A 12,589-nucleotide genomic window follows, 5' to 3' on the forward strand; every position below is an offset into this window, starting at 1 on the left:
TGAGCAGCCTGGGCCCGCTGTGGTGCATACGGGCCAACTTGGTCTTTTTCGAATGCCTGGCTAGCCAGCCTGATGACCCATTGACCCGATCCAAATCGTAGCCAACTTGATCCAACTCGATATCTCTGACCGAGTCGGACTCGGTTTGGGTCAAACTAGCCAGGATCCTATTCAGATCGAGTCAGGCCCTCCGGACTCGGTCTCGAGTCGGATCGAGTTCGGGTCAGGTATTTGACAAAATCAGATTGAGTCGAGTTGGACCTAACTTAGTCCGACTCGACTCAATGCCCACCTCTAATGGTGAGATCCACCAAAACAAACATATGGATTACTCTTATAACGGATTTGTTGTAATTTTTAAAAATGACATCAAGTACCCCTAAAAGAAGCTCTTGTTTAAGTATTTTACCAAACATGCTTATTTCAAATAACAACTTTTTTTAGTTTTAAATAAGTGATTTTACTAAATGAGCTTATTGTAAACAAAAGCTAGAATAAAAGGAGCTCATTAGAGTAGCTCTTATTCGAAAAGCTTTTATTGGATTAAAGAAGAGATTCCAAACGATCCCTTAAACCTCTTATTCATATACACTTATTTATTGACATATGACCATTGGATATTTTCATTTTTAACTGTCCAATAAATGTCCACTAATCTAATAGTTAGATAATAAAATAAACATAACTTTTGGTGCATGGTACACCTAAACTAGTACCCATAATTTAGATGGTTTCGTTTGAATTATGTATGTTGTGTATGCAATTTCTATGAAATTTCCAAGTGCCCATGTATCATCCATCATACTCTGCCAGCAAATCAAAGTTTTTCTCTGTGGAAATAAAAAATTAGAGCAGAGAAACCCATACAGCGAGATGAGGTGAGTCAGATTCCCAATGGCGTCCGGAATGTAACCTGTTATATTCTGACCATTGACTTTCCTGAAAGGCAAAACAAATAGAAATAAATGAATTAATATCAGTGCATATTCTAACATACACTTGTAGGGAGTCAATCTCCTCTTTGTATGAGGCAGACACAAAGAGGCCCGGTGATGGGCCCACCTACGATTTAGATCTAATCGAGCAGGCCCCCCTGTAGAGTGAAAAATGAATAAGTCATCCATTTTACTGGTCAGCGACCACCTGTCAATAGATTGTTCAAACAAAAAGATAAATGGTCCACATTCAATGCCACCCCAGCTGGTAGAAATTTTAGGCTTTGGCATCTATAAGAGGCTGGGCTACCAGATGAAAAGTTCAAATTAGTATTGTCAATGGGTTGGACATGGGCTGGGCAACGGTCTGCCAGAGACCCTCTTAATTTGAATTTTTCAGGCCTGAGGGCTGAGGCCTACTCCTAGCCCACAGCACTGACTCTTGAGTCCAAACAGCAATAAAAGGACCTCAATTGGGCTACGACCAGCTCAATGGTTCGTGATTCAATGAAGGCCCCCTCATGTAATGTGTCAGAACATGTGTCATAGTTCCAGGCCCATTCATTAGGTAGGGGACACTGTGAACATGCTATATACAGGACATGCCATGTATGTTGAATTTAAATCATTGCACTTTCTTCTTTTTAACCGTCTATTTTTCTCATACAAGTTTGACCTCCTAATCAAAGGACCAATATTATTTTCAATCCATGACATGTTCAGTGTACCTTACCTAATAAATGGTCCATATTTATGACAAGTGTGTCGTCCACTTGAATAGCTGAAATATTTTTTACCCCCTCAGATTAGGGCCCCTCATTGAATCACAATCCTTTTTTTATTTAGGCATGGATCAGGCCCATTTATTTATTGGGCCTAAAACAAGGGCCAAGCATAGGGCTACAATTTAAGACCAAAGCTCAAAACGTTGCGAGTGGTTGTAGAAGCCACTTGATAACCCAAGTCCAGGTAATCGAACCACATAAGAGGTGGGCCCAATAATATCATTCCCCATGAAGAAAAATCAAAGAATTCTTGGGTGTGTTACATGTGTACCAATGGATAGTGTGTGTGATAGATCATAGAACACATACAAGCTGGTTATGCGGCAAATGGATCCATTGTTGAAAGTGCATTGGCATTTGATCCCAGGGCTCAAAGTGCCACTTTCTGTAATGGCATCTCCGCTACACAGTTCCCCACTTATATTCCACCTAGACGATTCAGAAATGCCCCATTGCTGAAAGATGGAGTTTAGAGTAGCCGCTGCACCATCCAAAGCAAACATGTTAGTTGTCAACGGTTAGGATTGTTAACATGCATGTTCAGTCATGATACAATCATACAAGTATGCATCAATGATCACCAGTACAAACACTACTAAGCCACGGAAGGTAAAAAAAAAAAAAATCAACAGAAGACATCAAATCCACTATTTCCATCAAACAATGAATAGAGTAACTCCCTGTATAGCAATAAGGGTAAGACATGCAGGTGATTTTACTCATTAAGTTTCTATTAAAATAAGATTTACAGAAGGGGAAGTGTTAGAGAGAGTATTTCCTATTCATTTTGGTGTTCCGTCGGGACCAAAGTATTCCATAATGGTAACAATGGGCTTAACGGTCCTAATCCCCACCGTTACCAATAAAGTAGGCATAATGGTTGTTGTGCCATTGTAATGGTCAGATTTTTGTGAAAAAATCATTTTTTTTAAAAATGTGAAAATCCCATATATTTAGAGGATTCCAAATATGTATTTTTTTTGTGGTTTTGAATATGTACATGATGGCATAATGGTCCACTCCTTTATAAGAATACTGCCTCAGCCCGTTTGATAATTTTATGAACCTGACAAGCTTTGAGAGACTTAAATTGACTGCAAAACTCTTATAGTTAATTTATATCTAATATTTATAATAAAATTATATGAAAATGAATGTAATACTAATAATTAGATAATTAATTATTTACACTAATTTAATCATGGATAATGTATCAAAATATTAATCATAAACAGTGTTCGAAATATCAATATCGCGTTACATATCGCACCCTTGGGATACGGATACGTATCAATTATCGCATGGGATATATCAGTTGTATTGCGTAATGTATCTTTGTTGATGGAAACATGGGGAAACATTGGAAATTGGTCGAATTTTTCAATGAAATTTCAGTAATTGTTAAAAAAGACATCAATACACACTTACAAATCAAAACATTATAAAAATAAAAATAAAAAAACAAGCACACATAATAGGTTTTCTTCGTATGGGAACCTAATCTATGCAATGTCTAACTGACTTGATGCAAGTATATTCAAAGTCTATTCATATAATTTATAATGTAAGAAGACATGTCGAAACACAAGCAATGCATTCAAAAGCCAAAGAAGAATCACTAGATTAGGTTACATACATGTTTAATTTTGATTTTTTTCAATTTTCCGCAACTTGGTCCTTCTCCTCCAAATCTCAAAATCAAAGCTCCCAATCCATGATTTTTCATACAAAACATGAAAAATCATGGATTTGTAACAATTTGACATTAATTTAACATGATTTATAGAAAAAAGGATCGAAGATTTTTTTTTAATGCTCAATGGATCGAACATGTGGGATATATCCTACTACTTGTGCATTTCGTATCGCATAAGTGGGATACAAGAAATATCGTGGGATGTATCGGCCGTTATCATCGATATTTAAAACATTGGTCATAAAATAATGAAAATAATATTAAAAGAATGTCAAAATATAAGTCATAAGATAATGTCAGTCAGAACGCAATGAAGAAACATAAATGCAAAAATATTACAATTTTATAATTTACACATCAGAATCAAAATGAAAATCTTGTTACTTGTGCTCCTCATTGTCATCATCCGACTACGGGTGTAGAACAAATGTTGCATATTCATAATAATTAGAGCCAGAAGCCAGAGGGGAAGTCTATGTCAATAAAACCTGAAGATGATTGACCATGATCCTCACTACCACGATTCATCTACCGAGTTGAACCAGAGTAAGAATATTTATTGATGCTAGACGAAGACTCATAGCCACTACCATAGTCGTAGTCATACCCTTACCCCTAGTACCACTCATACTTCTGAGACTGAAAGTGAGAAAGAAATGATGAATAACTTGAATCCAGATCTGGGTATTTGTATTCCCTATATTTACCTCATTTGTATGTCTCAACAGTAAATTGGATTTTCCTCCCCTTCCTCTCCCATAGTGATGGGACAAACCTTTTTTCACAAAGAAAAGAGTCGAAAACCAAACTCGTTTTAAAGGAGTGATTATCAATGGCGAATCCTACCCATCAACAACCTCACTGCTAACTCCATTGGCACCATGTGAGGGGGGGATGTTTTTGGGTAAAAACTTCCTTCACATAATGGAGCAGACATCCAATGTTTGTATAAAAAAATAAAAAATAAATAACCTCCATTGGCACCATGGCTCTCTCGTTAGAGAGGGGGGGGGGGGGTGGAGGGAGAGAGAGAGAGAGAAATCTTGCTATTTTCTCTTATTGGTATAGAACTCTATGAGGTTTTAAAAAAAATCGGTACTCTATGAGGTAAGCAAAATGTGTACAAGCCACACTTTTGTAGACCTCGCTCGATTCCCACTCCTAAACCATTCCATCCATCGCCCGGTAAGCCAATGTCATATGTGGCCCATAATTCTTATGTTCTCCCGCTTAGATCACCTGTGTCATTATTTAATATGTAATGGATTAAGTATGTTTACTACTAGTTTTACAAGATCGAAAATTTTACTAGATATCTATATTGGATCATGGATAGTATCACATATAATTCATTCTATTGAGACAATTAATTTGCGACCATGACAGTCGTCATGACATTTATTGAAGTGGGACCAGATATAATCACAAATATCAATACTCCAAGTAACATGGATCATGATAACTTGGGTGTGTGTTGTAGAAATCTTATGTTAAGTATGGCCATGCATGCAAATATTTAGGCAATCTTACCATCTCTACCAAGAGATGCTTTATTCCTTAAAAGAAGTTCACTTTAAATCATGTGCACGAAATAATACTTAAAAAGGAACAAAACCTTATTGCCATAAAACTGAATTGTCAACTATACCAGATAAATTGAAATATGCACATAGCTAGTGTCAGTATTCTCCCTCTAATGAAACAAAATTTTAATTTACCAATAATTTCGTGAATGACTATTGACTAGTTCCTTAAAAGACTTGAGAGGTAAGCCTTTAGTTAATGGCTCTACAAAAATCAGCTTCTTGCTGATGTGTTATACAAATACTAGATGATTCTAAATTTTCTCCTTCATAATAAAAAAACTTTATGTTTGTGTTTTGACTTATATGAACTTTCATTGTTATTGGAGAAGAAAATTGCAGCAATGTTATCATAATAGATTCTCAACGGCTTTGAAACTAAATCTATAATTTAAAGTCTTGAGATGATTTTTTAAACCATTTTGCCTAACACGTGGCTTTGTAGCAATAAACATACGAACCATGAAATAAGTGCACCGCATCATAAAAATTAACTAGGTCTGGAATGATAACTAGAATCGTCCATTCATTAGGGCCTAGGATGATAATCCGGATGGTCTATTTAATAGGCAGGTAAGCCCACCTGATGATTAGATTGTTCTAATTTTCACTCCCAGTGATCTTCAAGAATGCTCTACACTTTTCACCGATCACATGTTCCACCAAAGTGACATATAAGCCAAAAACTAAAACATTGTATTGTGAGTTACATACAATGTTGTATGTGATCATTTCTAGGGGAAAAAAAATGCCCCCATGACTCCTGACAAAAATATTACTTTTTGAAAATAAAAGATGCTGTAAAACATTTAACCTGTGATTTTAGATCATAAATGTTTTTATAGAAATGAAGAAGGAATTTCTGATTAATGTCTCTTGTACATTCTATATCATCATACAACCGAATTTATAAAAAAAGGACCCAAATCAAATCCTTGAATTTGGGAAGAAAAAAATACAATTGCTGATTTTGACAAAGAAATTTGTAAATATGATATGGAGAATAACGGAGAATCCTAAGACTCACCCTCAACCTCAAGTAGGTGTGTGTGTATTGATAACACCCAACTTGCCAAGCAAAGAATGGAAATGGTCTCGTCCAAGTGCTTTGGCAAAAATATCTGCAAGTTGATGTTGAGTAGACACATAGGAGGTGTGGATTATGCCGGAGGATAATTTCTCCCAAATGAGGTGACAATTAATCTCGATATGCTTCGTACGTTTATGAAAAATGGGGTTATTGGCAATGTGAAGAGCATCTTGATTGTCACAATAAAGGTGCATGGGTTGGGAATGCATAACTCCAAGATCTTGTAGAAGGACTTTGCGCAAAATAAGTTCATTAATAGCATTGGCTATGGCACGATATTTGGCTTTGGCAAACAATCATGAAACGATAGTCTGTTTTTTATTTTCCAAGAAAGAGAACTTTGGTCAAGCATTGTGATAAAAAACCAAAATTTGGAGAAAATGAAAGTAAAATGGTGTAAAATTGCTTGATGATTTTTATTGAGTATAGCTTTGAATTTATACAATTGGAATGGCCTCAAAAGAGAAAATTACAACACCCAGGTTGTAGAATCTCAGGAGTTTCAACACCCGGTCAAGGGTTCGAGTATCCATAGGTGGTGAAATTCCACTAGCGTGAGTGTGTGGGGTGTGTGTGCATGTGTAAAAAAAAAAAAAAAATACAGAGAGAGAGAGAGAGAGAGAGAAAATTACAATGAAATCAAATCCATTCTAAAATAATTACATCCTAATCAAATCTTGACGTAAAAGGAAAACAAATAAAATGAATATATCAAAATCATATCATTCATAAAACTCCCCCTCAAGTTGGCGCGTAGAGATCTGTAATGCCCAACTTGCTAAGTAAAAGATAAAATTGGTTGTGATCAAGAGCTTTGGTGAAGATGTCCGCAAGTTGATGATTGGCAGGCATGTAAGAAGTACAGATAACCCCAGAAGTAATCTTTTCACGGACAAGATGACAATCAATAGAGATGTGTTTGGTTTGTTTATGAAAAACTGGATTGGTGGCTACGTGAAGAGCAGCTTGATTGTCACAATTAAGACACATTGGCTGAGGAAGTTGAACATCTAAATCTTAAATGAGCATTTTAAGTCAAGTGAGTTCACAGGTAGCATTGGCTATGGTGCGGTACTTAGCTTTTGCAGATGACCTGGAGACAATGGTCTGTTTTTTTTTTTTTTTTCCAAGATATAGGACTGCTCCCAAGTATTGTAAAGTAACCCATTGTAGATTGTCGGGTCATAGGGCAACTGGCACAATCAGAATCACAATAAACTAATAACTGGAGGGAGCTAATGGAGGACAAAAGAATGCCCATACCAGGAGACAACTTGAGATATCAGAGCACTCGAATAGTTGCATCACAATGGTGTTGGCTTGGAGTGTGCATGAACTGGTTGAGAATGTTGACCACATAAATAATGTCGGATCAAGTGATGGTGAAGTATATGAGGCATCCAACAATTCGCCGATCGATGGAGGGATTTAGAAGAAGAGTACCAAGTTCATCGGTTAGATGCAAATTATGTTCCATAGGGAAAGTAGTAGGACGAGCTCCAAGATGTCCACTATCATTGAGAATATCGAGGGTATATTTGTGTTGATTGAGAAATTTTCCTTTTTGAGAATAAGCCACCTCAATTTCTAAGAAGCATTTCAACGCGTTGAGATCTTTAATGTGAAACTTGGTTTGAAAGAAACGTCTTTAAAGCAGTAATGGTGGTTAGATCATTTCCTGTCAGGAGAATATTATCAACATAAACGAGGACTGCCGTGAAGAGAGTGTCGTTGGAATGCATAAAAAGGGAATAATCCGCTAATGATTGACAATAGCCAGCTTCTTTGAGTGCAGAGGAAAATTTCTCACAACCAATTTCATGATGCTTAACGAAGACCATAGAGGGATTTGGGTTTTGAGATTTGGGTGGACAGGATGGTGTTGCAGGGGTTGTTGATGCGAACAAGATGGGTTGGCGCTGGTTGATGGTCTAGGGGTTGCAAGGTTGCTGTTTGGGGGGGCGCAGCTAGGTTTGGGGGCCGAGGGGTGGGAATTGCAGTGCACTGGTGATGAGGACAACTCGCGCACACGCACGCCCCCCTATGCACGTACGCAAGGAGGAGGAGACCCGATCGTCATGTGGATCAGACCATTGGATCTCATGATCGTGGCCCACCACCCTAGATGATCTAGGACTTTGAGTTTTGCTTATTATTGTTATTAGGAACATCATGAACGGTTTAGATTGCTATGATTAATTGTTATTTTTGTTACTTCATCTCTAAGTAATAGTGTGCGCACATGGCGCGCCTTTTGGAGTATAGGGTTTTCTTATAAATAAGCAACCCCTTGTAGATTTTTTCATTGAAGATTATTAATAAAATTCTGCATTTTCCTGCTTCTCTAATTCTCTGAGTTGTGAAAATCTAATTGGGTGTAAAACTCTAACTTCTTCGAAGGGCTAACTACCGTGGTGCAAACCCACATCCATCTCAAATCGCCCCCACCTCCTACCCTCTATATTCATCATCTCCCACAGCCATCCACTCTTCAAATCCACCTTTATTTTGCAGTCAATCCTTCTCTACAGCAGATTTTCAGAATCAGGCCCTGCAAGAGGGCTGAAACTTTGACGGAGCACCGTGCTCAAACCAGTCATCCGATTGCCCTGAAACTTGGTGTGTAGCCCATCCCTGGTCGACCAACCCCTAGGTGGCCCTTTTTGGGTTCGTGGGCCCCACACACATGCGGGTAGCAATCCACACACGTGCGACAGGCCAGCCTGCTGTCCACACGTGTGGGCTGATTACAAGTTCTCTCTCTCCTCTCTTTCACTCATCTCTCACCTTATTTCCCTAATCCAAACCCTAAATAATCCTAATTCCCAAGTCCTATTCCACTTTTGCAAACCCTCGGTTCTCCCAATTTGAAACAAGTGAATCCCTTGGATTGGGAAGTAATCATTTGCATGTGTGAATGAATCTATTCTCCTTTGAGCATTGTTTGGTCTATAATTTTAATTGATTCAACCCTAACATGTGTAGGCTTGGACCCTCGTAGATTCCCCTTGTTGAATGCTTGACTTTATGTGAGATGTGAAATTTTTGTGATGGTTTTAAAATTAGTGTGATCTAAAGACTGAAATCTTGCATATCATACTTAATTTTCATGTCCTGCATCAACTGGTTTGGTTTGGAACAAGTTTTGGATTGTTGGCACGCGGGGTCAATGGTGAATGGGTTGGTTTGGATTGTTGGCGAACAAGGGTAATGGGAGACGTTGGAGATTAATCCACTAACAGAGTAGCGTCTAATGGGTTCTCGTATGCTGGCAACAAAGATGGGTTCACAACGGATTGGGATGACTAACTTGGGGTTATTGGGTTTACAGCAGGTTGGCGCCGATATGCAGGAAACGGAATGATGGCCGACAATAAGCAAAATGGCAAGGTGAAAACGGGGCTTCGAATTGGATACCAAAGATGACCATGAGATGTTAACCAAAAACAACTATGGATGACTTAAGAGCCCTGGATCAGGAGCTCTAGTACCATGATTTTTTATCTTTATTTTTTTTTAAAGTAAAAAATTGGAGAAAATGAAAGTGAAATAGTGTAAAATTGCTTGATGATTTTTATTGAGTATAGCTCTGAATTTATACAGATGGAATGGCCTCAAAAAAGAAAATTACAATGAAATCAAATCTATCCCAAATATCCTAATCAAATCTTGAGGTAAAAGAAAAATAAATAAAATGTACATATCAAAATCGCATCATTCCTAATACACTGTAAAATAAGGATCTTCGTGTTTGAGGACAACTCATACCGTAAAAAAATTACAGAAATGAATAAGGAATTTCTGACTAGATGTCTCTTGTATATTTTGTATCATCATACAACCGAATTTATAAAAGGGGGACCCAAATCAAATCCCTGAATTTGAGAAGGGGAAAAAAAAGAAAACTACAGTTGCTGATTTTGACAAAGAAGGAAAATTGTAAATATAGTATAGTGAATAATGGAGATTCCTAAGAAATCATTTCTTAGTAACGAAATCCTACTTAATATAAAATTTGCCTTCGGGTACCTTATTCCAAAAAGGTTTTTCAATAAGCTGCCCCATGTAATTATCTTTCTAGTACTTGCCGCTTAGGTTTATTAGCCAAAAGTGAGTCTGCCCTACGAGGAAAGGGGTGGGTGGCTTGAGTGGTGTATATTCAGGTGGACCACATGGCTGTAAATAATGTAAGGACAATGCTCACTCTCTAAACTTTTTAACTTGGCCCGCATGAATCATGTATAGGCCTAATTTTTGGGCCCATGCTGGAAGTTTGTTGTGGCATCTAATAGTTGAAGTGGATTTTATATAATCATCATGGTGGGCCTTGCAAAAAGTAAGGGTAGAAGTCTCTTTCTCAACTGATTCATTTGTTGTGTCTCACCTCAATCACTGGTAAGCTGATTTTTTGGTCTTGGGCTAAAGTGGGTACACAGCTGATGATTGGAGTGGATCTCATGTACCATCATGGTGGGCTTTGTAAAAGTGTCAATTTTTTTTAAAATTATATTAGTGTAAAACTCCGAGTAGTTGTGAGAGGGAAACCCACCCTTAATTTTTCGGGGCCCACCCTGATGGAATATATGAAATCCATTCTAACCATTAGATGTGCAATTTCATGTTAGGCCCAAGGACAAAAAATTAAGTTGACCTATGATTCAAGAGGGTCACACCAAGGAAAACCGATGGAAGAGAGATGTCCACCCTTGAATTTTACAAGGACCATCGTGGTGATCCATTCCAACTATTAAATGCCACGCCAAAAATTTAGGCATGGGCCCAAAAATAGGTCCATCCGGAATTCAAATAGGCCAAACCAAGGTAAACAGTTTGGAGAGTATTGCCCTATGTATTGTTTCCAATCATATGGTCCACTTGAATCACTAGAATTGTACAAGAGTCGAACCGAGTCGAGCTTGGCATGGCTCGGCTCAGCTCGGCCAGTAGCAAACCCCAGCTCGAACTCGGCTCGGCTCGATCCTCGAGCCTGACTGGCCAGCTTGGCTTGGTTCGGTCAGTAACTCGGGCAAATTCGAGCCGAGTTTGAGCCTATGCAACATTTTCTCAAACACATAGAGTGCATCTTCAATTTCTTATAGAATGCAAAACAGTAACAACAGTTTATAGTTATTTCATCAAACACTCGGCGGGCAGCATCAAAATCAAGATTTGAGGGCAGTTTTATAATTTAAAGTTTTTTTTTTTTTTTTTGTAGTGATTTGTTTCGTATCCATTCCTTCCTCGCCACTAGCCGATCCCATGAAGAATGTATGAACTCGAAACAATACTTCATTGAGTCATTTCATCAAACACTCGGCGAGCAGCATCAATGTCAAAATAACCGAGTCACCCAGCCGATTCAATCCGAGTTTATTCGGGTTGAGGTTCGATCCGAGTCGAGTCGAGCTCGGGCAAGCTCGAAATGCTTTCGAGCTCCAAAAACCAGCTCAACTCGGTCCAAATCCAATTTCGTGTCGAGGCGTGTCGAGGGAGCTGACCAAGCTAACTCGACTCATGTACAGCTCTATCAGAATCACTGATAGGGCTAATTTTTGGCCCCAGGGCGTAATATAGGGTGACAGCAGCAGTATGTCGGAATGGATTTGATATAAACATCACAGTGGGTCCCTCCTGATCTGCAACCCTTTCCCCAACCAACTTTGGTTAACAAAATGTAATGGAAGGTACTTTCAGTGATAATTTCTTAAATTAATGAAAAATAGTACCTAATGTAAATTCAATATTAATAGTTTGTAAAAATGTCCTCTCCCCTCTCTCTATTCCAATATCAAAAGCCAACAGACACTCAGCCTCTCTCTCCATGCACATCCAAGCATGCAAAGGTACATACATACCTTCAAACGGGTCTGTTGTAGCATTAGCTGAAGTCTGAGCTGTGGACCTCTCTACCAAACAGAAGAGGCACATACACCAGAAGCAAAAGGCAAGTAATGCATATGAAGAAGATTTTAGTACCAACTTCATATCTTTCTATCAAACTGCATGAGATGGAAGACACCATGGAGAGATGGGAAATGAACTCAAATGCTTATAGGAGATTTCCTAAGCGCATATGCCCATGCAATAAATCTCATATGCATGCTACAGCTGTGCCGGCATAGAATGATAGTTATAAGATCCAATCCATCCATCAGAACGACACTATTATATTTATTTTGCTAGCCCAAGAATCAGGTTGATCTACTGGTCGGGTCACACGTAGCAAAACAAATGTACGGCTCTGAAAACTGGGCTGAAGTTTTCTAAGCCATCCACTCGTTTCCATTATTGGGGCCTGCATCCATATTTATTTTTGGAAACAATGCACAACGTCGGACCAAAATGATGGATGGATTGGATCTCATGGATATGTGCTATGATGGCACGTGCGGCGCGAAGAGATGAGTTTTTATTTTACACCCGTGTGCGCGTAGCAAAGCTCAGAGTTTTCTTTGGAATCGTAGACCGTGTCATTTCACGCGGATCGCCGGCAGCACGTA

At 38.4% G+C, this 12,589-nt stretch overlaps 1 protein-coding gene across 3 annotated transcripts in view; it reads right to left on the minus strand.

Moving 5' to 3' along the window:
• The window catches only part of LOC131220893 (probable LRR receptor-like serine/threonine-protein kinase At1g56140), a 48,286-nt gene extending 36,148 nt beyond the window's left edge, over positions 1–12,138 (minus strand). Inside the window, exons 1-3 of one of the 3 annotated variants that reach the window (XM_058215803.1) lie at positions 11,945–12,117; positions 2,030–2,201; positions 868–939 (exon numbers count right to left, since the gene is read on the minus strand). In XM_058215803.1, the coding sequence (XP_058071786.1) occupies positions 868–939; positions 2,030–2,201; positions 11,945–12,074 (374 nt within the window). In that variant the 5' untranslated portion in view covers positions 12,075–12,117. Of the gene's footprint in view, positions 1–867; positions 940–2,029; positions 2,202–11,944 lie in introns of all 3 variants that reach the window. The other 2 variants (XM_058215804.1, XM_058215805.1) reach the window with 2 other exon arrangements.
• Positions 12,139–12,589: the final 451 nt, after the last annotated feature.

The sequence above is a fragment of the Magnolia sinica genome, chromosome 12 (assembly GCF_029962835.1).
Source record: "Magnolia sinica isolate HGM2019 chromosome 12, MsV1, whole genome shotgun sequence".
NCBI classification, from domain to species: domain Eukaryota; kingdom Viridiplantae; phylum Streptophyta; class Magnoliopsida; order Magnoliales; family Magnoliaceae; genus Magnolia; species Magnolia sinica.